General features: G+C 37.3%; 1 protein-coding gene across 4 annotated transcripts in view; it reads left to right on the top strand.

Moving 5' to 3' along the window:
• Positions 1-24758, top strand: part of LOC138722560 (origin recognition complex subunit 2-like) — a 74755-nt gene that overhangs the window by 13082 nt on the left and 36915 nt on the right. For 3 of the 4 annotated variants that reach the window (XR_011337726.1, XR_011337728.1, XM_069860845.1), the window contains exons 2-9: positions 10671-10773; positions 12678-12754; positions 13793-13894; positions 19608-19787; positions 21186-21266; positions 21905-22020; positions 22771-22866; positions 24576-24692. Coding sequence is in view for 1 of the 4 variants with exons in the window: in XM_069860845.1 (XP_069716946.1) it covers positions 12704-12754; positions 13793-13894; positions 19608-19787; positions 21186-21266; positions 21905-22020; positions 22771-22866; positions 24576-24692 (743 nt within the window). In the remaining 3 variants the exon portion in view is untranslated. Of the gene's footprint in view, positions 1-240; positions 324-10670; positions 10774-12677; positions 12755-13792; positions 13895-19607; positions 19788-21185; positions 21267-21904; positions 22021-22770; positions 22867-24575; positions 24693-24758 lie in introns of all 4 variants that reach the window. The other variant, XR_011337727.1, reaches the window with a different exon arrangement.

Genomic DNA, 24758 nt, shown 5'->3' with positions numbered 1-24758 from the left:
AACAAATGTGAGATTGAAAATGTTTGGCACTGTAATAATGCTGTGGTGCATGGCATGGAAGAAGACAAGTTGTCTCCTGTAAAAATTGGAATTAGTAAAGGCAGCTCTTATCTGAGCAGTTTCTATCTGAAAGTTGAAGCAGATCTTATGTTTCTGGAATCTTGATGGTGTTCTGCTTTACCTGTGAATAGCGAGCAGTGTCTGTGTGTGGCTTAAATCCTCTTCATGTTTTGTGTGCAGAGCTCAACTGCCTCGTATATTCCATTAGGTCAAGCGGAAGAGATCTGTGCTGTTCTGAAGCTGTGTCGTCTTGATGAGTAGTGGTGAGATCAGTGATGTTTCATGTAACTATATTTGTTGTTCAGTTTGCCTTTTAAAGCCTGGGAACTCATATTGGAAAGGCAAGACCAGAATAGCAATCAGAATTAATTTTATCCTTCCAAACCATACATCTTAAATGTGAATGATGCATCTGAGTCACATGTATGAAATTAATGGCATCTTGCAATAAAGCAGTATATTCTAATGCTCATGGACCTTTAACTGGTATTTTGAAAGTTTGCATTGGAACTTTGTATTCTTACTGTGTGATTTAAAAGACAGTAATATGACATAATTTTAGCTATAACTGAAGTGAATTCGGATAAATTTGAAGATTCTACTAAATTAAGTGTTTGTGGATGTGTAAGTTACAGATGGGGGTGGGGAGGAATTTGTCACTTCAGCTTCATTTACTTACTCTCTATTTCCTGAAGCTGAAGGCTTTACCATCTGGAAGTTAGAAAGATTAGAATGAGGGATTTCATTACTTTCAGAGACGATCCTTTAGGTTAGATCCCTTTGGGAATATTGAGGGTAGAAGAAAGGAGGTTAGGTAAATTAATTAATGCCTATGTAACCTAAATTTCAGTTTGTGTGAATTACAGTTAGTAGCAGGTACTGCAGCGAGAAGTATGTATTGATAGTGTATTGGTCTGGAATTTATAGAGGACTCCATTTTTATGGCTATTTTCATAATGTAACAGATATTTATTTCCATTAAGTGAGAAGTTTACACCTCAAAAATGGGAAGCTGCTTAGAATCTACAATTTGTTCTTCTAGAACTGTTTCTGCATGCATTTCGCTTGTAGGTGAAATAGTGATCTTAGCATAATGCTTGCAGTCCTATTCCAATGTGTGTGTTGAGGGCTTCTTGGTGTGTGGGGTTTTTTTTGTTTGATTTTGAATTTTGTTTTCATTTTGATCCCACAGAAATTCAGTTTCAAGATTTATCCTAGATTTCAAGATTTGTGCCTGTTCCTTTTTAGTAGATAGCACTGAGTGTCCCTTAACCAAGGTTTTGCAAGTGTTGAGTTTGCTGTTAGAATTTGTTTGTTTGTTAAGGCTCCATTTCTTACTATGCATTTTCTATCCTTAATTAAGTCTTTCTAGATTTCAATTTACTTCATGAACCAAAACAGTGAACTAAGAAGGTGTTTGGAAGAGGTAGGGTTACACGGAAAGTAATTTGCATGGAAATGTTTTCGTAAGTAAATAAATTCATGAGTTGCAGACAAACTAGCACAGGAAGAGTTACTGTATGTGAACTGCTACAAAGGGAGGACGAGCTTGTATTGTTTAGCTTAGGGTGGCTTATCATGCAGGATCCTGACAAGAGAATGTTTTAGGTTTAGTGTAGGATGACTACATGAATTTGTTTCTAAGGAAACTGGTGCTGAGAGAATAAGGTAACATTTCTATGGCTAATCTCTCTGTGTGTGTGTGTATATATATTTAAGTGTCGTGTCTATAATAGAATAATTAACATGGGTTTTTTTGCTGTATTTAAGTGCAGGATAGTTCTTTATTATATTATTCTTTCCCAAATCCTGTAAGTAAAGTAGAAGAATACTTTCTTCAGATAGATAGATACAGGACATACGTATTTCCTTCCCCATTCTCAGATGACATTAACTCTTCCTTTTTCTGCTTCATTCATTGCATGAACTCCTAAGAGAGGGTTTGAGCTACAAGTGTACAATTGTGTTTTATTCAGATTCTTAGACTCTGTCAGGCAAAGAGGACCTAAATTTTTCTCTAGAATCACCTGACTTCTGTAGCTTTCTACAGCTACTCTGTGCAAATATCAGCTTTTAAATACTTTTTAAAACTCTATTATAAAGGGTCTGTTTTCTGTGTTGTACTTCATTCACACTGCCCTAATTGTCCTTAGCAATTTTATATCTGCAAAGCACAGTTTCACACTAGTAATTGTAGGAAGATAGTAGATCTGGCAGCTGAGCTTTCTGGTATTTGAAAAGACACAGAAGATAATTTAGGACTTAAAATGACTTGGAGGCTTTTTGGAACAGATGGGCTGTGTCTTTACCTTTTTTTTTTAATTATTATTTTTGTCAGTAGCCAAAATTGATATGACCTTTTTGATAAGAAATGGAGCTCACTGTGCAATTGTGGTATCGTGAAAATTTACATTATTGTCGGTTTTCTTTGACTTCACTGTGGTAAGGTTTTCTCTCATCATTTTCACATAGCTTTCTTTGTTGCTGGTATCCAAACAGAAAGTTTTTTAGTGTGGTTATTGCTGGTGAGTCAGAGTGGGCAGGGAAGAAATGTCTTATCCAAGTTGTTTTGTATGAGTAAGATTTGTCTAATAAGGCTTGCAACCTAAATCCCACATATAGAATATGTCAGCATTTATATTTTAAAATTGGAATGCGTGTCTGTCTGCTTAAGCTTGCAATTAAATTACCTAGGAACTGGAGTTGGAAGAAGGCTCTCTTTCTATCAAAGAGGATGCTTGAACTGATGATTTAATAACTGTTCAGAGAATGTTGAATTTGTTTCTGCTTTTGCCAGTTTTGTACCTTGACAAAGTTCCTGTTTCTCTATTTGGTGGAGCTGTATGGCCAAGAGGGCTCTGGCAGAATGCTTGTACTTGTTTTTAATGCCAAACTGCAGCTGTAATTCTGATTTGTTGAGGACAACAGGTTTTTAATTTATTTTTTGTGTCCATACCAAAATGGCATATAAGTGTTTAATAGAGACGATTGTGATAGAATACTACATTTATGTAGATGGATAGGAGGGAATCACAATGGTACTTGTGATGTATTTATTGTAAAAAACATGTATCATAATAGGTTTACTTAAGAGTCAGTCCCTTTCCTGGTATGGGAATCAGACCATACCATGGCTGTTTAATATACCCTAGCATGTAACTTGACAGTAGCTAGCTGAAGCTGTATGTGCCTGGACATGGAGCAATTAAGGAAGGAGATGTTCCTAGAAGTTTTTTGTAAAGCATATCGATTAAGTGCTAGCTTACACCATCATTAAAATTTCTCCTTCACTCTTGTTTTATAAAAGAAGTAATTATGTAAAACAAGTACTATAATATTTATCTGAAATCCCTTCTTATGACTTTCATGATATTTTATCCTAAGTCCTACTCTTACAGTATGAAAACCAATATACTGTTAGTGGCCTAGCATTTCTACCTTGTTACTCTAGTGTTTTATTTTGTATTAATCTGTTACGAAAATCCATTCTACCTTCTCTGCTGCTTAGTTACGTGTGCTTCTTTTTAAGGAGCAGAGTGCTTTCTTCTTTGAATATTTAAATTATTCCCCTATCCAGGTTAGAAGTTTATTTTTCATGGTCTTTAGCTGTATCTTAAGCCCCTTTGTACCTTATACGTACTTCTTTGCTTGCTTGAAACAAATGTTGGCCAGTATTTCCGAGTGTATTATCTATTTTGTATGCTCTATTTATGCATTTTCAGATTTATTTCATACCACTTCTGTGTGGTCAAACATCTTAATTTCTTTTCTGGCTACTGATGCATTCCTGAGCAGATGTTTTCGTTAAATTGTTGAATGTATTAGCCAGTCTTTTAAACCTCTGCGTTCAGGAATAATTCATCATGAGAAGTTCAAATAGGGGTTTTTTTTTTTTGTTATCTGCATTCATCGACATGTTGCTCATTTCCATTTCTTCGGAGTGCACCAGTCTGTTGAAGTCTGTGTGAAGCATGGGAAGCACTTTCCCCATGTAGTTCTGACCACGTTCTCATGTTGGCTTTTATGTATTTTGCTTCCTGGAGTATTAATTATATTAAACAAAGTTGGTGTTGATAACAGAGCTATGAACATTCTGCATCAAAGGAATTGAACGTAGTTTTAGTTCACAGTAAGATTGCATTCTTGATGCTTTCCATGCGACTTCTTTACAGAAGCAGCATGAAAAGATCTTTCTTTAAATACTCTTCTTTCCAAGTGCAGTAATGAATTACAGATATGAGCGTGTCTGTGTGGCTTGGAAGAACAAGCTATATTGATAATGGAGTTTTCTGTTCTTTTAGACCTAGTAGCAGCCTGCAGTGTTCTCTTGCATGAGTGGCACTAGGAAGAGATCCTACAGCTTTTGAAGCTTTGTTTGTTTTGTTGAGATGTTTTAATTGCAAAATATTCTTGCTATAGCCTTTGAGGTAAAAATATATAATGTTATTCATCCCGCAGCTAGGTCTCAATTACAGTATATACATGTGACAGCTAATATGTAATGGCCAAAAAAGGACTCATTCTTGAAGTGCATGTTCCCTTTATGTAACCTCCCCTTTTGTATTTTGAAGCTAGTATAAAATCCTGGCTTCTTTAAGACAAACAAAAAAAAACCCCAAATAAAATACAAATCCATAACTAAAACCCCTCTGCATACTTGAATAGTGATATCTTATTAAATGTCAACAATTATTAGCATCTAGTTGGTAAAATTTATTTTTTCCATCCTCACTGTAGTACTTGGTACATCTGAAAGGCAAGTGCTACTGGCTCCGATTATATGGATAATCATTTTGCCCTTGCATGTTGATCTTGGTTAGCAGTTGAAATGCAGACTGATAAATATTAATCTATTTAGTCAGTATGCTTTTATTCTAAATGTAAGTGAAAAACACGTGCTCTGATGAGAGTTGATTAAACCCTTTCTAATGTCTGTAGCTGTAGAATCACAGAATCACAGAATAACCAGGTTGGAAGAGACCCACCGGATCACCGAGTCCAACCGTTCCTACCAAACACTAAACCATATCCCTCAGCACCTCGTCCACCCGTGCCTTAAACACCTCCAGGGAAGGTGAATCAACCACCTCCCTGGGCAGCCTGTTCCAGTGCCCAATGACCCTTTCTGTAAAGAATTTTTTCCTAACGTCTAGCCTAAACCTCCCCTGGCGGAGCTTGAGGCCATTCCCTCTTGTCCTGTCCCCTGTCACTTGGGAGAAGAGGCCAGCACCCTCCTCTCTACAACCTCCTTTCAAGTAGTTGTAGAGAGCAATGAGGTCTCCCCTCAGCCTCCTCTTCTCCAGGCTAAACAACCCCAGCTCTCTCAGCCGCTCCTCATAAGGCCTGTTCTCCAGCCCTTTCACCAGCTTTGTTGCTCTTCTCTGGACTCACTCCAGAGCCTCAACATCCTTCTTGTGGTGAGGGGCCCAGAACTGAACACAGGATTTGAGGAGCGGTCTCACCAGTGCCGAGTACAGAGGGAGGATAACCTCCCTGGACCTGCTGGTCACGCCGTTTCTGATCCAAGCCAAGATGCCATTGGCCTTCTTGGCCACCTGGGCACACTGCTGGCTCATATTCAGTCGGCTGTCAACCAACACACCCAGGTCCCTCTCCTCCAGGCAGCTTTCTAGACAGACTTCTCCTAGTCTGTAGCACTGCATAGGGTTGTTGTGCCCCAAGTGCAGGACCCGGCATTTGGCCTTGTTAAACCTCATGCCATTGGACTCTGCCCAGCGGTCCAGCCTGTTCAGATCCCTTTGCAGAGCCTCCCGACCCTCCAGCAGATCGACACTTCCATCCAGCTTAGTGTCGTCCGCAAACTTGCTAAGGGTGCACTCGATGCCTTCATCCAGATCATTGATGAAGACATTGAACAGGGCTGGACCCAGCACTGAGCCCTGGGGAACCCCACTTGTCACTGGCCTCCAGCTGGATTTCACACCATTTCCCACCACTCTCTGGGCCCGGCCATCCAACCAGTTTTCCACCCAGGAGAGTGTGCGCCTGTCCAGCCCAGAGGCTGACAGTTTCTCAAGCAGAACGCTGTGAGAAACTGTGTCAAAGGCTTTGCTGAAGTCCAGGAAGATACATCCACAGCCTTTCCCTCATCCAGTAGTCGAGTCACTTTGTCATAGAAGGCGATCAGGTTAGTTTGGCAAGACCTGCCTTTTGTGAACCCATGTTGACTGGGCCTGATCACCCGGTTCTCTTGCATGTACTTCATGATAGCACTCAAGATCACCTGTTCCATGACTTTCCCTGGCACTGAGGTCAGACTGACAGGCCTGTAGTTTCCTGGGTCCTCCCTGCGGCCCTTTTTGTAGATGGGCACAACATCAGCCAGCCTCCAGTCCAGTGGGACTTCCCCAGTCTTCCAGGACTGTTGGAAGATGATGGAAAGGGGTTTGGCCAGCACATCCGCCAGCTCCTTCAGTACCCTAGGGTGAATCCCATCCGGCCCCATAGACTTGTGGCTGTCCAGTCGGGCTAGCAAGGCTCTGACCACCTCCTCTTGGATCATGGGAGCCTCATTATGCTCCTCTAGCTCCTGGGTTTGTACACAGACGGAACGACCCTCCTTACGACTAAAGACTGAGGCAAAGAAGGCATTAAGTACCTCAGCCTTTTCCTCATCCCCTGTTACTGTTGTCCCTTGAACTTGTCAAAAGTTCTTGGGTAGTTTGTTTTTATGTTTCATTATTGTAATAAGTTTTATTTCTAACTTTGATATTTTGAAAGACAGTTATTACTATTACTAAGAACTAAATTTCTCCTTAGTTATTATGGTTCCTACCCTTTATAAGAACCTCTGAGGTATAACAGAGGAAAACAAACGTAGTCTTTGTAAGAGATTTTTCACATTTATTTTAAATTTCCTGTTTTTTGACATGAACACTGTGGAAATGAAATTCAATGCTCAGTTCAGGCCACTTCAAGATGGTATAAATAGGCACAGGATTTAATGCAGTTGAACCAGCTTTATTTTAGGGACACACCTATGTGGTGCTTGAGATTGATAGGTGTGTTTGTATGCCCACCCCACTTGCCCAAAGGTAGGGCACACTGTCCTGAGATGTGCTTCACGGGTGCTCTTGTGAAGATCCAGGGGATGATCCATGTGCCGGGCTGAGGTAGCCGCACAGCTGCTGGACTTGTGCTCCTACCTAGCAAAAGTGGCAAAGCACATAGAGTGCAGCCTGGCTGCTGCGGTGCAGGTTGGGGCAGCGAGGAGGGGGCTCAGTGAGGCATTGCAGCCGCCAGGCTCTACGCTAGGATGCTCTCTGGGCTTTTGTTAGGTCTTCATGCAGGGAGTCAGCGTAGTTAGTGTATTGTGAATCCATGACCTGACGATCTTGCCTGTTTGTACAAGTCCTTAAAAATGATTTTAATATTTGGGCAGAAAATTTCAAAGGGAGAGGTGATTTGTTCTAAAGCCAAACCAGTAGAGTAGTCCTAGCTGGAATAGGTGTGGGCTATTTCTGTATTAACACAGCAGAAATATATGTCTGCATCCTTCTTAAGCTGCATGAGAAAGCAATCTGTAACATCTGGAAAAGGGAGAATGCAAGTGTAGCACTGGAAAAATGAATAGTTTGTGCTTATATTTTACTATAAACATAGCCAAAGACTGACGCATAGATGAGGTGCTTTTCATATTATTGATCTTCAATGTACACCCCATCAAAACCATTCTGAAAGCATCAGAACAACTGTCTGTATTTATGTAAGCAACCATATGAAACTAAGCGTGGAATTTTAATTGAGTGAAAATGGGTAAATCATACAGTACAGGTGGCCCAAAAAGATCTCTTTTGTAAAGTTCTCTTTCCTCCATTCTCCTAAAATGCACAAAAAGCACTAAATGGTGTCCATTTCTGCGGGATTGAATAAGCACAAGGTTCCTGTGGTAGGTGCCCCATATTTTAATCCTTTTCATACTTTGGAGATTATCATGCAGAACCCTAACAAAAAAAAAAATTGTTCTGTGTTTTCAAAGTAGAGCTATTAAAGTCTTATTGTACCATTTGTAAGAAAACACTGTTCACTGGATTGTGTTTCTGGCATTGTTCTTAAAGGGCACAGCACAATCTCTGTGCTTCAGCTGTTGTTCTCACTATGGCTGCTTTCCTAGGCAGCAGGTACGGCTTTGGTTCTGAAACAAACTTACACTGGAAGAAGAACCCAAACTGGGCTTGCTTGAAGGTCAGTGCATGGCCCAGACACTGGGAGAGAAATTCGCGATGTGGACTTTCTCTATGGCTCAACAGGCTTCTGTAAGAGGAGTTAATTTCTTAGGTAGGTTAGGTGTTTATGCCATTATGATACCTGGCATTTTTGACTTAACGTAGTAGGGACATTCTGGTCTCCACAGTATCTGCAGTAACGTATATGAATCATTCTTGCACCTCTTGGTGGTTTTGTAATTTCTTTAGAATGCCAGGCTGAATCCTGACTTAAGAGAATTGCTAATTTTTAAAGTATTTTTGTTTCACTTATTTGTAGTATCCTTTTCTCCAAACTGCAACATTTTTACTGGCCTGATGTGTGTTTCTTGATAGCCGTGTGCGTTTCCTTGTTTCTGCAGCAGTTTGCTTAGTGTTCTCCTTGCAGTCTTGCTCTGAATTGTGGTGCTACAGGGCAAAAAGTACTTGTTGATATTTAAAATATACAACAGTATTTGATGCTCAGTGTAGTTTTATTGAATATGCATTTGGCTTTCCTGTTAGAGCTGCGCTGTGGTTTCATACATATTGCTGTTCACTGGAGTGTAAAGAGGAGGGGAATTTGTGTTTCTTTGTTATTTTGTTTTTGTTTTTTTTAAAGTTTGGTTTCAAGCATAATGTTAGCAAGGTTTCTGCAGGAAATAGTTAACTTTAGAGTTGATGTGATTTCTCAAGTTTATACAGTCGTCGAGGAGAGCAGTTTCTTGCTGGCAGATTTTAACAGGATCTTCCAAGTTGAAGGAATCACTTGGAGAACAGAGGAATTTTTAGCCATAAGCTAATGTTTGCTTCTGATTTAAGGACAGTTATTTACTGTTTTCGATGTGTAAAACTGTTTGAACCCCCGCAGCCCATTTGTGATGCTAAGTATTTTTTTTTCTTACTTAAATTTAGTTAAAGACCTGCAGATTTGGTTAAACCAAGTGAATGAAAAATTTTTACAGCCTGATTCTCCATCCAGGTCTGGGCACATCTGCTTGTGCTTAGTCCGTTTGTGGGGAAAACTGTATAGACGTAGAAAATCCCTTTTCTGATTTGCAAGTATGCAAGAGTGAGTCTTTCTTTGGGGCTAAAATAACTCTGGTTCCTATATAGGAAATATTATGTCTAACTTAATACAGCTCTGGGAAGGCCCACCTGGTGGACTTCCAGGTTCTGTGTCTTTGGTTTTAACACTGGGCACAACAGTAAAACTGAACCTCTACGTAGCAAGTGTAGTAACTTAGAGCTAGTTGGGACCCTATGAGAGAAAGTAGTGTATGTCAGATAGCGTGTCAGCATGTAAAGGCTGTTTCTAGCATGTTGTAAAACTTGAGAAACTTCTACAAGTCCTGAATCAACTCTTCTAGACCTGCTATTCTGTCTTGAAGATGCATGCGTGGTAATAAGCTAAATACATACATATGTTTGTCTTTCAGGTTTCCTGAGCACGTTTAAAAATCTGTATGTGATTGAACTACTGTGTGCCCATAGGGTAGAAATTTGTTTATTTTTTCAAACTCCTCATAAGTATTGTCAGGGAAAGGAGAGGATAATTTTAATTTCATATATTCAAATTAAAAGATTTCGGCAAGGAATTTCATTTGCAGTGTAGCCTGGAAAAGATGGTGCCTCCTGTTACCCTATTGCTAATTAGCGCAGAGGAGGGAATGACCAAAGGACCTCTTAGTAATTCAGTAATTTGGAAAAGTAATTAATTGAATAAGCAGTATGGAATGGAATACGACCATTGTTCATATAGTGCAGTTCTCTACTAGGGGGTCTACAGATACTGGAATCCTCTTTATTTACTTAGAGTGGGCTCGTGTGTATGTTGTTTACTTCATGCTCATCATGAAGGGATCCTGCAGTGAAAGGTGAATGTTAGTGTAATGCGTGATTTTTGCAATGACATTGAAATTTTGACTCTGTAAGGAATAAATATTAAGAACAATGTTAGTAAGGAAGAATATCTAATAGATTCAGAGGTATTTGTTCTCCAAAGCCAGAGTGTCATTTCAGCTCACATTTTATAAAGTATTACTCTTCTATTTCATCTTGTGTCTTTATTGCACTGTTCTTTGTAAGACATAGTGCTTCAGTTTTCCGTTCTAGTGTGCTTGTAGTACTGAGCACCACTGATACATGAAGTTTTTCCACACAAGTGACAAAGCCTTCTTTTTGGAGGAAGGCAATTCGTCCCTTCTTCCCCCTGCTAAAATACTGAGGGCCCCTCCCTTTTTTTCTTTTTTCCCTTTTTTTTATTGGCAAATTGCTTTGTTACAGAAAGACCCTGATGTGATTTAGTGGATTTGATACACTACTGTTTACTTAGCACTTACTGTTTACTTAGCATTACTGCAATTCTCCTAATTTTATGACCATCAGTTTCTTTTCACCTTTCAGAAAACAGGACAGTACGTGAAGGCTTGACAAATGCATCCCAGGTTGAAAAACTGCTGTATTCCTCCTCCTCTTCCTCCTTTAGAAAACTGACTTCTTTAAAGAGGTGAAGTTGAATGTTGCACTTTGAAAATATTTTTTTTCCCAGGGCTAAAGTTGAACTAAATCTTATCTTCTGTGGCATGTCCTGTGGTGTTTTGAAATTAATTACTACCCATATCTCGCTCTGATGACCAATACCTGTTTCCCTTTCTATTGAAAACGATGTCTTTGAAAACCTTTGTTTGCAGATACGTATTTAGTTGCGTTATTTTATGCAATATGGAATATGGAAGTGTCAGCACACTTTCTGAAGTGAGTCACCCAAGTGTTACTTCAATTTAAATTAATCTAATGTTATTTCTGAATCTGATATCTTTTAGGGTATTTAAATATGGTTTAGAAATCTGGGACAGTTCCTTACCCACAAGAGTCTCTATTCTCTGATTGACTAGCTGCCAAGGGCCATGGGAAATGCTGTGGGTAGTTCTGTTAATGAAAGGTTCCTAACATTGAACTTACAGCTTCCCAACAAATTTTTTTTTCTTATTTCTCTTCATTTTGTGTTTAGCAAATACTGATCTGTCCTTAAACACAAATCTTCTCTCATAAAACAAATGTGTTCTTTGGCTGGAATGGGTGATTCCAGTCATGCGGTCTGGCTACTTAAAGGCCATTTATCATTTGTCTCAAACCTGTAGTTTTTTTGTTGAGCCTCAATAAATTTCAAAATACATCTGAAAGAAAATCGTAAAAATTATCACCTGATTTGGAAGTTTTGAAGCCGATGGGTAGTTGTAGTTCTTATTGTAGTTTCTAGGAAAAATGTGGTAAGGATACATGACAGTGTGTGACGCCTTGGTCATATATGGTTGTTATATAGCAATATAAGCTTCTTTAAAAAAAAAAATAAAAAGAAAAGAGTGACCAAAGGCTCTCTTAAAATGCAGTGTCCCTTCACAGACTTTCTATTTCTGTTATTTCTGTTCAGGCAATTATTTACCTGCGGATCCTGTAGAATTAAACTTTTGATTAAGTATTGCTGTCTTCATATGTCCAGTATAGCTTTAGACAGATCTTACATTTTACTGTCTCTTCAATTTATGCCTTTTCAGATCACTATTCTTTGGTTTGAGTATCTAGTATTAGGTTACAGCTTCATTTCACTTCATCAGGTTAAAATTTACTGAGACCTTAATGACTTGCATGTATTGCCAACCTGTACTGAGATCATGGCAAAATGACCCTTGTTGCTTAGACATTTTTAAACGCCAAGCAAAGGTGTCTAATGATGCCTTGTGTTTTGGACATTCTTGTTGTTGCATTGAGAATTAAATTTAGGAGAATTCAAAAGATGTTAGAGTATGACTGTTGTATATAAAATGTAAAATAATTACAATTTTCCTTGCAAGTTATCTTTTTTTTGTTTCAGAGAATTCCAACATTCTTCTAAAAGAGCTGAATCTTGCAATTTGAACAAGAAGCTTCAAAATGCTTTAAGAACAAAGTTTAAAGATTAAAATTCTGCTATTAGGATTTTTAATAAGTGGTTTCATGAAACTGCTTTGCTTTGAGCTGTATCTAGAACTGCTATTGCAATGTCTCACGTGATTTGTTCCATTATGCTCTTTACTTTATTCCACTTGTCTTTTCTTTGTCCTATATTTGGTAAGGGAGCAAGAATGGGATTATGTGTTTGTCTTAAATAATGTATATTTTGGCCTGAAGCACTTAATCCTTTTTTCTCCTCTGCCATTAACGTGCAGTACTTTTAACTAAATGTCTGAAGAGAGCAGTTTAATCGTTGCTAGAAAATGGATCAGTTGTCCAAAATACAACTTTTCCAATTGTTTGATATTATGTAATTCTATTGGAAATAGGTTAATGCTTTTCATTAGGGTAGGATTTTGTGAAACTAAGCTTTGCTGTCAGAACTCTTATTTAATTTCTTTTTTCTTGTCTCTTCTAAAGGTAAGAGAAACAAAAGTAGTAAGAAAATGCTGGGATCAGAACGAGGTGTTGTGGAAGAATGGCTGTCAGAATTCAAGGTGAGCTGAGAAGATGAATGATAGGCATGCTATTGGTCTTATACCATAGTGCATGGATTTTTTTTTTCCTTAATATCCAATAATTAACATTTAAAATATCTATCACTTGATCTTTCAATTTCTTACTATGCATAAGTCATGCAAAGGTGTGTGTAAATGAGTCACCTGGCACATAATGTACAGTGCATAGTTGTAACAACAGTTTGGTTTTTGTTATTATAGAGCAGAACACTGCTATAGCAATGTGGGTTTTTAAAGCATATGTATCTGTGTAGATCAAACTGATAGGATTTAACTAACAGCTGGATAACACTGCCCGAATTTCTAATTAAGCAACTTCTTTATGTTTAAAAAATTACTAAAAATGTTTTGGAGTTTAAAATATAATAAAGAAAAATACTTTGTTTTTGTCCCATAGTCTACATAAAATTGATTGTTTTGTCATTAAGAATCCAAAGTATTTTAAGCTATTTTGCCTGTTGATAATGATGCTGAGTGAAATACAGGATAGTGCATAAACAAGAAAACTGATTTTCATGACTGATATGAAATTAATCTGTTATTTAAATTACAAATGAGTAATTCCTCACATCATTGCTGATATACAACAAGTCATTACATGCTGTTGTTAGAGCCAAGGATGCAAAATCCACAGATGTGGTTGCTTGGTGGGACTTGAAGCTGTCCATGCTCATCTTAGATTATCCACACCTCTTAAAAAATTCAGGTTGTTCTGATTCAGACTTTGAAAAGTGTCTATTAAATACAGAATATCAAGAAAGACAATCCTCATATCAATCTGGAGCAAATGAAATGTAGATCTTAAGTTTGTTTTGGATTTAACTCTTAAAGTTGGTATCTGCTCCCAAATGCTTTCATGTGGAGAAGAGCTTATAACCTAGTTGATCCAGTACAAGTCTGAAAATTTATTGAACTTCAGGAAATTTTATTGATGAGACTGAATCCTTCTGTGGAGATGTTTAATACATGGAAGCATTGATTTACCAGGGTAACACTTCTTTTTTTCTTTCTCTTCAGGCATTACCTGAAACACAAATTTCGAGCTATGCAGCTACATTGCACCGAAAAAAACCACTGATACCAGCTCTTTATAAGGTCATTCAAGACCCAAACAATGAGGTAGGAGACTTTAAAAAAGATTTATTCACATTCTTGTATCTTCCACCTCTACAACTGAAACTAGAGTAATTGAGAAGAGATGAAGAGGAAGATTCTTTGATTCTGCTTTCTAATGTAGTTTAACATGGGTATCGTCCCTCTGTCTTTTTTTGACAATTTAATGCCTTTCTGGTAAGACACAACCTCATCTATTCCCAAAAATACACTTTATGCTGCCTGCTAGATGTTACTTGCCGCAGCTGACTGCTACACTTTATTTGGCATGACTTTTGGGGGGTTTTTGCCCCTCAGAATCCACCTTTCAGTCATAACAGAGACAAAGTAGGCCTTATGGTGAAACTCAGTGAGACCAATGTGCTTTTCATCTAGTGGCTTGTTACAGTGGAAGATGGAATCAATTTATTAAATCCTATTACAATAACCGTATCTTCTTTTGTTTACGTTAGCATCACAAATACAGCTTACACTGCTGTAAACAAGAGCAAAACCAAGGCCCCAAAATATAAATATACACAATGAAAACTTAGCTTGCCTTTGTACATAATTCATTTTGCAAATGATGTTAAACTGAGCTTTCTATTCCATTGGCTTCTGCTATGAACGTTTCTAGGAAAGTGTGTGAAATACGACTTCTGAATAAATTGTCTAAGCATTCCATTCTCTGCTGTGTAAACTACTTTAGGTAAAATTCTTCAAAATACTTGATTTATCACCTGTGATCTATCGTATATTTAAAAATTAAATGACGAGTGTACACAGCAAGGAAGTTCTTTATTTTCCTGAGCAAAGCTCAGCTGCTTTTGGAACCTGAACACTTGATTTAGTTTAAAGGAGATTGCATAATGCTCATGCAATTAAGAAAAAAAAAGCTTCGTAGCTGTCAGCTTCATTTTAGTGTTATAAATAACCTGCATAGTGACCTTTTTCTTTGTACTGAAGCTACTGTTATTTTCTCTCCAACCTGAAGCCACTATTGCTTTCTCTCCAACCTGAAGCCACTATTGCTGTTGTCTTTTGGTATATACGTATTGTGTGAGGTTGTGTACTTCTAAAAATGTAAAAGCTTTCCTTTCTTTGAGAATGAGTGTTTGTTTTTTGGTTCTTTGCATCATTAAAAAACAAGATTTGCAGAAAGAGTATCTTGTTCGGGGTGTGACGGTAATCTTATATTATTACACACTGATGCTTGTCAAATACTACTCTTTGGAGCTGCTCTTGCTGGTTGGGCCTGATTTTGATATCAGGTATAAGATAGGCAATCCCAAACTCAAAGATGACTAACTGCAGGTTTTGCTTGTTGAGGCAGTATGTATTTTCTTGTTGCACTTCCAAACTTATTTGCGTCAGGGGTGTAACCATAGTAAATTCATTACTTTGCGTAATTCTGTGATAATATTTGGCTGTAAGTGAGTTTAAATAAACTTTATAGTAGAACATCATTTGTTAGAAGTAGTCATTGCTTGTGAGGATAAAGCTCATATGGTAGACTATTATAAAAATTTACTTGCTGGATTCTTAAATTTGATGGACAAGTCATTTTTTTTTTTAGTACAATTTTATGACCAAGTTGAACTATTTTTAAAAGCTTCCTAAAAGGGGCAAACTGTGTAGGGCAAACACGACTTTTTCTAGAATTACATAATTCTGTCCTGATCAGAAACAACCAACCAAGGTGTTTCTCTTTTGACAGCTCTCCACCAATTTGAGAGCTATCAAGGAAGGGAAGCATACTGTCAAGTTAAATACAAGTGTTACTGTCAAATTAAATACAAGTGGTACTGTTTACCTTTTATGGAATTCCCTGACTTTTTCTAATATGAAGAAGATAATGACTGAAACAAAGTTACTTGAAGAGTGGAGAGTGATCTTGCTCGTAAACAGTTTATGTAACCAAAATGTGTACTGCTTTTTGCATATTTGAATTCTAAAGTAAAGTGCTTTTGAAGTACTGTTTTTAGATTGTTTTATAGTTTTTGGAGTTGGTTTATAGTTGTAGGCATAAATGGCTTATGGACTTTCAGTTAATGCAGTACTGAAATTTAAACATTGAATATTCAAGTGAGGCTATTTAGGTTGAACTTGGAAATCTCAGCCTTGAAATGACGCCACCTTTACAATGCCAAACGCTTTCCCACTCGATACTCTTCAAATAATAACTAATTCCACCCATTATGTTGTAGTTAAGCCCGAGATGGACACATTATTTTCTACCATGATTGAAAGGGGGGTGTGTGGTGAATTAGATGATCTTTAAGGTCCCTTCCAACCTAAACTTTTCTGAATTCTTCAAAAAGGCAAGCATTTCCAATCTTTGTCACTTATTTTATTAACATTATATTTAACTTTAAGCTATGGCTCTTAAGATTTGGCAGATTTGTAAAATAAGCCAAACTAGAGCTATTTCTTGTCTTCCTTAAAGCATGACTTGCATCTCTGATATGGAAAAACCAAGTCTGTAAATTATATCATTGTCACTGACTGTGTAGTTAAACCAGTAAAAATTTTGTTTGTCGTTGTTATGCTAATTGTTGTTTATGCTGTTAGGAAAGCTCTTTTACTAAAAGTTTTTAGTTTGTTAGGGAAGAGATACAGTTACAAGAGATTTTTTTTTAGCTTGAACTTTTTGGCTGACTGCAGTGCTACTGAGTTTCCTTTGAGTTTGGACTGAAAGAAAGGTTTTTGGAATTAAAACAGTGTGTGTCAGTTCGTGTATACGCTCGCTACTGGTGACGAAAGCTTCATTTTCCTCTGTTTATCCAGTATCTTCTTAATATTTATATTCAGAAATTAATTGGAAGAGGCTGGTTATCCTGAAAAGCCAGATAACTAGGATGCAAGGAAAACATTTGTTCTTTCTTATAGTGTCAAGTTTTGTGTTTCCAGGTGAGAGATGATCCTACTGTACTTTGATAGGAAAAACATGGGCGCCTTTGAAAATATTTGTGTTGTAGCATCTTTGTGATGACAGCTTCTTCTTGTGGACTTAAAGCTCCGAACACACCGAAAGTGCTATAGTAGTCACTACAAACAACTTTCAGGTTTTCTCCTAAGTAATTTGGAGTTAAATGCTTTGCACAATTAATATGCCAGTTACTAAAATTAGGAGTCCTTGCAGCACCGGTGACTGGACATAGCTTGTATCTTCTTAGGTAGCCTGGCTTCATGTAAAAGTCTGATTTTATTAATTTTTCATTTGAAATAAAACAGAATAAACTCGGTAACTGCTTTGGTTGCCTGACTTCAGCTAAATTATTCTGTTCTACTGTTTTAATGGGACTTGATTAGACTAATTTTAAAATAGGAAACAGCTTTGGGCTGCTGTCATTTCTAATCTAGAAGAAGTACAATGTATAGCAACGCTGCTGTATATATCTGGTTTCTGATGTTTGTTTAGCTTTTCTTGCACCTCCTTGCAGATATGCTTGTATTTAACGTTTCCACTTTTCTTCTTGATTCTTCTTGACTTCCTCATCTCGATTTCTTCTTTCTCCTCTTTACACTGGTATCTTGCTCATATTTTCTTTCAAAGAAAACCAAATTTATTCAGTGTTTTCTGAATTATTGAATACTTCTTTTGCTTGAACATCTGAAATGTCCTATGCCTTTCATAAAACAAGGATACAATTCTGTCTCTGAGGATTTGAACACTTACTATTACAGATGGTTTTAATAATTAGTGTCACTTTCAGATAGGAGTTTCTACTAAGTAAATATTAAGAAAGAATGTAGTTATGCATCTTTTGCATAGAAAGTGCTATATATGTATGAAATACTGGAATAAATATACTAGATAAAATAATATGTGCTCAGCTTGATAGAGAAAGCAAATTATTGCAATAGCTTTGTGGGCTTCTAATTTCATTTAGATCCCAATCCAAAAATTAAGTGATGGGGTATTTTACATGGATGGCTTGTAAAAATCTGTGTGCTCCAGATATCTTCAGTTCTTTCATATTGTATCAATGTTGTTAACATCAGGTTTCTTCCCTCAATTCTGGAGTCTCATTTTGCTTCTGTTTTAAAAACAGACTTTTAGCTTAAGAGTGACTAGACTGTCAATCAGAAGCCTTGTTACCAAAGCACTTACACCAGAGCCTTGTATAAGAGGAGATATGTCTGATAGCAAAGTTTTATTTTATGTAGATGTCATGTTACAGCTTATGTAATCAGTGGTTTAAAATGTGCTTCATTGACCAGAAAACTGTGTGTTAGATGTAAAACTAATGTGTTCACCCTTTCTTGGGTCTTAAGGCAACTATCTTAATAGAAAATTCTGTCAAATTTGTTTTGCGATTTGTGATATACTAGAGTAAAATATCAACGTCTAAATATGTGCATGCAAAGCTGTACAGTCATACAGATTTATGGCACTGCACATTTATCAAACATTCAAACTAATCACTTGTCTGTCCCTCTGCTGATAGCAAGGGACTTGTTCAGTGTTTAAGAGGATGGGTGGTTCACAACAAACCACAGAAGTACCTCTTCCTACAGCATAGCAAAAGAGTGACAGTGAATTCTATAGGAAATTGAGTACTAAGATTTTGATGAATAGAAAAATTAATGAAATAAGAATGCGTGAAAGTCTATTAGATGCTCATGCCCTGCAAGTCTTGAGCTGTGCATCCTTGGGAGTGAGAGTATGTGCTAAAAGAGAAGTCATACATGCTTCATCTGATCCTCTGCTCTGGATGGTTCCTATTTTTGTGATTTTGTCTCACCAGTACAACTGCTATTGTGTTGGTCAAATGCTGGGGTTTTATTGCTAAAAAAAAAATATATGTATAGTTTAATGTTTGAAATTATCGTGTGTGTATGAGAGCTGCATAAAGCATGTACTGTTAGAAAGAGACTTATTTGAGATTCTATTTTTCTGAGTCTGTGACTCTTCTAGGTGAATACAGACACTTTAGGTTACATGGATTCTTCAGTCTTTTTAGACATTGAATCCCGTGAGTGTTTTCCTTAGGTCAGATCATCCCATTTCTTAGAATGTAGTTATCAAAATTCCTTATAAAAATTCCTCTTGGAGTTCTTTTTTTCTTACTTTATTTTTGAAAACTTGATTAGTCTTGGGAAAAGGGGAGGCTCTTTGATGTGGTTCTTTTTCTTGGTTTTTCCTGTTCATTAATGGTTCTGTGAATGCATCTTAACTATTGATTTGACATTGTAGACTCTTAAAAAGGCAGATTTTTTTCATGCTTACATCACACTGACTTGATAAGGTCCTTTTTGTATCTTGTGCTGAAACTGGGAGGGCAGCTCAAGATGGAAAAATTAATTTCCATTGTAATGAACAAACGTACACTTGTCGAGTTTGAGACTAAAAATCTGTAGGTAAGAAAATGATAAATATTTCTGTCAATTGTTTTGTCATTAGCAGGTAATCTTTGACCTACGTACTTCTAAAAACCTTACAACTGTACCGTTAAAGTTTTATGATGCACATAGTTCAAGCCACGTGTCTATCACATGTCTTAAATTAGTACCTGTATACAAAAAAAATCTCATAGTGACAGCGCAAGAGAATATTGCTCACAAAGCACGAGATGGTAGTGGCTGTACTAAGGCCATGTTTCCCAGTACTTCATGCCAGCATCTCTCAGGTCTGTCCTTATAGATCTCCTTAAAAGGAATGCAAGTATCATTTTGGTTCATTCACTTGCTTTGCTATCAAGGAGTGTAATTCATGAGCCTTTTTGCCTTTCCACAGCTCCTGGAGCCTGTTTGCCACCAGCTCTTTGAACTTTATCGTAGTTCTGAAGTTCGGCTCAAGAGATTCACACTGCAGTTTTTGCCAGAGTTGATATGGGTGTATCTGCGTCTTACTGCCAGCAGGGATAGGCAGAGTAATGGTTGCATTGAAGCGCTGCTGCTTGGCATTTACAATTTGGTAAGTGAGATGAGTGGCACTAGCTGAGGAAAGCTTTGATCTGAGTTTCATGTCACTGACCCCTAGGAATAAAAGTAATGTTTACCCTTGTAATGCTGTGAGGCTGTTTGATCAATGTAGCAATACAGCCAAGGTAGGCATCCTCTAACAGGAATTTCTGTGTTGTAGGACTTGAAAAGGTATTATACTGAAACATTGCCCTTCTCTCTACTGTTGTAGTAAATCCCTCCTTTAAATTGTGCATTATGTGTCACGATGAGACAAAGAACAGTTGTGTGTCTGTAGATCAGCTCTCACAGCTGGAAGAGCCTGTTATCTTAGGTTTATTCTGATAGGAAAACACTGGAAACTGCTTACTGGTTTTTGGTACTGTTTGCTGGTTTGAAGCAACATGCTTAGCTTTGACCGTTTTCTCATGAAAGGTCCTTTTGCAGTTCCTTTGAAAGTCATGTTGGTGATTTTCATATTTTTCGAGGATGGCAATTTCTTCATTCTTTCCAGATTCAGGAAGAAAGATGTCTCAGAAGGGACAGAGGTTTTTTTTTCTTTAAGTTGTTCATGTTTTTCTGAGACTGAAGGAGTCAGGTTCTTTTCATGATACTCTAAAGTGAAAAACAAAGATAAATCTTTTGCATTCTGCTAAATTCTATTAACTGTTATCCCATTGTGATCCTTAAAGCCTACTACAAGTATGATGCTACCTTGGACTAAGTATTCACATAAACTGGAACAACTAGAGCTCACTGGAAATTTGTTGTACAAAATGAAAAGGCAGATTTGAAACTCCTTTTGTGATATAGTCTTATGTAATTGCTCTTGGTATAGTTGCTTTAAAAACTGCTGCCTTTGCTTATGTAGTAGCCTAGCAACTATAAAATCTGACCAGTTTGACAACCTTTTGAGAAAACATGCTGTGCGTTTCTTAACTGATAGAGTGCCTCAAGAAACTTTGCCAGTCCCCTTGATTTCACCTTTTCTCTGTGATGCATTTATTATATAGTACTGCCCATTGTCAGTAAGTGACTCATCAGTCCTCATGTGTCTGTATCTTTTTGGCTTGGAGTTTAGCCTAGCTCCACTATGCAATTCTATTGTAAATAAATGTTACATTGTAAAAGTGGGCTAGAAAAGATTTTTGTTCTTTTTTGTTTCTGATGAAGTCGCGCTGGAGGAGCCAATGCTGTTTACTTACGTATTGCAGACTGATTCTGCCAGACAGTCTGTGATAGAAGTCTTTACCACTTTTTAAATATGTTTTTAATGGTGTTAATGGTCTTATCAGGTCAGGCCATCTAACTTCTGATTTGTTAAATGCCTTCCAAGAGCTGAAAATGGTTCCAAGTCCAGTCTCCTTACTTCTGCTTGGATTTTTGTTTTGTTTTGGTTTTTTTCATGCAGGAAATAGCTGACAAAGATGGAAACAACAAAGTTTTATCTTTCACTATCCCATCGTTATCTAAGCCCTCGATATATCATGAGGTAAGAGCTGCTGTGGTAAATTAGAATGGGATCTATTAGAGGAATGAAAACTGGATCCATTTGATGCAACAGGCCATTTTAGATGCATCTTGTTGCAGTAAGTTTTCAAATGTCAGTAGCTAGCAATTAGTGTAATCAAATTCAATAGCATTAGTATTAATAGACGAAAAGGAACGTGAATATTGAGTCTTTACTGACAGTACCCATTTTGAATAGGGGTTAGTTGGGTTCTAGTCGCAGCTGTGGGGTTTTGCCTCTTACGTTTTAGTATAAGTCTTTCTTCTAAATCCTCCTTAGTATTGTTTGGACTTGGAATCATGTTTTTTTCTCTACTGTTGCTGTACAAAAGGTCTGTGCAGTTAGGACTTAACTATAAATGGATATGTAAGAACCAAATCTGAATTATTTTTTTTTTCTATTGCTTGTAAGTGTGGAAGCTGTTTATAATAATGAAATTAGGTAATGTTTTTACATTTATTGTATTCTAGAATAATCATAATTTTTATACATCACAAGAGAAATGTGTCTTTTGGCTTGGGTGGTTAGGAATTCTAATGCTTCCAGGAACATTTTGCATATGCCTTGATTTCTCTTCCTTCCTTACTTCCTTCCTTCCTTCTCCCACCATGCAATCCTAGCCCTCTACTATTGGATCCATGGCTTTAACTGAAGGAGCTCTATGTCAGCATGATCTCATCAGAGTGGTTTACAGTGATCTTCATCCTCAAAGAGAGACCTTCACTGCACAGAACCGGTAGGTGGATATATTCTAATGTTAGAGGTGCTTCACTAGGCAGATGTCAAGTCCTTAAACATTAAGACCAAATATTGTGTTCAGTCTTTCTCAGCATTAAGTGCACGGAAATAAATATAGAGAACAGTCTTGGTAATCTTGAGGCATAGTATTTTTGTTGTTGGTATGTTCTACTACTTAATTGAGAAGAGAGTAATTTCTCTGTCATTTCTGTGTCCATCGAGAATGTCTTTGGGTTAATGTCTGTCAACTCAAATTTTCTTCAAAGTGTAACAAAATTCTGCTTTGGCTCTGAGGCTGTGACTGTTTTTTCCACAGGAAAAGAGGAATGGAGATGGATGGATAGACAGAATTAGGAATGAGAGGAACTGCCTAGTGACAGCCGAATTACCTGTGTAATTTCCCAAGCCAACTTTGGGAAAACTGATAAAATAGTTTTGAATGCACTGCAGACTTCTCTAGTCCTACAACTTTGTTGAACTATTTTGCTGTATGCCATTTCTTCTGTAGCTCCTTCATATACTAGTGGCTTTCAGTAATAATGTTAAATGTTTAATACTGAACCTTCAGTAGCCTGTTTCAAGTTAGTGAGTTCTCTAATGAAAGAGGATTTCAGGATTTGTTTGTTTACTTCTGAGACTTTTTCCTGTAGGGTATTTTTTGAGAGTGAGTTGTAGAATTTTGGAGTTAAATTCTGATGAACTACTAAGAATTTAAACCATGCAAGGTTTTACTCTTATCTCTTTTCAGGTTTGAGGTGCTGAGCTTTCTTATGCTGTGCTACAATTCTGCTATTGTCTATATGCCTGCCTCTTCTTACCAATCACTTTGTAGGATGGGTTCCAGGTGAGACACTTGCCTTTGAAACAATCTTGCAGCGTGCATCTAGACTTCTAAACATTCATCCAGCAAAAAAAATGAATTAACTTACTTGTGTTTAATAACTTAAAATATTTAACTCTTGGTCAGTCTTGCACCTTAATTGGAAGTGTGAAGTTATGCTTGCATACAGATAAAAGACATGGGTTATCTTACTGCTGCATGAGCTTTTATTCTAGTTATGTAACTTTCTGTTTGGAAAGAAAAATAAAGCAAATTTTGGGGAATTAATCACAACTATTCAGCCTGATTTGCATTTTTTGGATTTACATATCTTTCTGGCATTTTTCAGTATGGCAGCTTAAAATTCCTCTGAGGAATACCACCAGTTTCCTTTACTTAGAAATATTAATGTCTTGCCTCTGAGCATCATTTATATGCAGTGCTTGCACAGTGTTCTGGGGTTTAGTGGTTTGTTTTTCTTTTTGTTTTTTTTGGTTTTTTTAAACTTTTCTCTTTTCATTCCTTCTTTTTTGCCCGATAATAACACCCCGGTTTCTGGAGAATTCAGTAGTGTGATTTCCCAAACTCTTATACATGCCCTTTATATAACCTTCTACTTTGAATAGTCTTCGAAGCATCTGTTTGGCAAAGTTCCCTTCTTTTTGTTCTGAAAAATCTCAAGTATAGCTGATAGTCCCATATGCCTGTTTTTACCAGCATTTTTTGTCTAATATGAGATAAGTTCCTCTCTCTTGCTACTCCCAAATGGAGGAACATTTTCAAATGTTTTTTGATTTAGCTCGCTTGCTTCAGCACAATACTGCCATGAAAGAAAAGCATTATGTGCAAAATAGGATCAGACTAGCTTCTAACAACATATATTCTGTAGTAACATGCACATGTGATTAAGATTACAGCCTGTTTTCTTACCCATGTTTTCTGGTGGGAGTGGGTTAATTCTTGGTATGCTTCCATCATCTTCACTTTAGTTGTGGCTATGCTAAATTTGCCAAATGTGTTCCGTTTTCCTGCATCTGAAAACTAGATCTGTTGTTTGGCTAGAGAAGAGAGAACACTTCACAGGCTAAGAATTTTTTTTGTTGTTTTTGAAGCAGCGCAGCAGTTGTTATGCATAAGTGCCCATGTGTTGCTTCCATGATGAAGATTCAGATACTAAAGTTACAAACAAATGGTTCTATTCTTTACGGCAACTCAATGCTATGCAGTGTATGGGAAAGCAGGCCCTTTTTCAAGGGTCAGAAGTATTTTTCTTAGAAGGCAGCTGAGAGCTTCTCTCCAGAATACAATATGTGTTGTCCAACTTTAGGTAAATCACCTTACATTAGGTGGCAGATGACATATTTCTCTTCTACACCACTGAAATGATTCCTTTAAAGAAAGTTGGTTTCAGTTAATGAATTTGGGGGAGTCTCCTACTTGGTGGCTGGCAGCAGAGAATGTCTTGGCACCCTTGTGCTTTGGAAGCTGGTTATGATTTGAAGAAAACAGATGGTGTTAATGGCTATATCAGAATAACACTTGATTATCAGCAAGCCACATCTCAAGGCACTGTTTTAAAACTGCTTTAAGGGTTGGAAGAGCAACATAAAGTTCTGGACCGTGTACCTATTTTTGAAAAATAAATTTTGAAAATTAACTAAAATCTCTGTGATGTAGCAACATTTGTAATCTTTAGGAGGTTTACATATTGTTATAACTGTGTGTTTTTTCAGGCTGTGTGTTAGTGGATTTCCACGGCAGCATGAGAAACGCTGGAAAGACCACTGTGGTAGAGTGGTGTTAGACCCTGAATTCATGGTGCAGCTGCTCACAGGTGTCTATTATGCAATGTAAGTGGGTGTTCTTTTGTATAAAGAGGAGTGTCTCGTTTTACATGTATTAAAGTATAAATGCTA

This window comes from Phaenicophaeus curvirostris, chromosome 7 (genome assembly GCF_032191515.1).
Source record: "Phaenicophaeus curvirostris isolate KB17595 chromosome 7, BPBGC_Pcur_1.0, whole genome shotgun sequence".
Lineage (NCBI taxonomy): Eukaryota > Metazoa > Chordata > Aves > Cuculiformes > Cuculidae > Phaenicophaeus > Phaenicophaeus curvirostris.
Note: the sequence above shows the minus strand (reverse complement) of the source record. Positions and strands in the feature narration are given on the sequence as shown.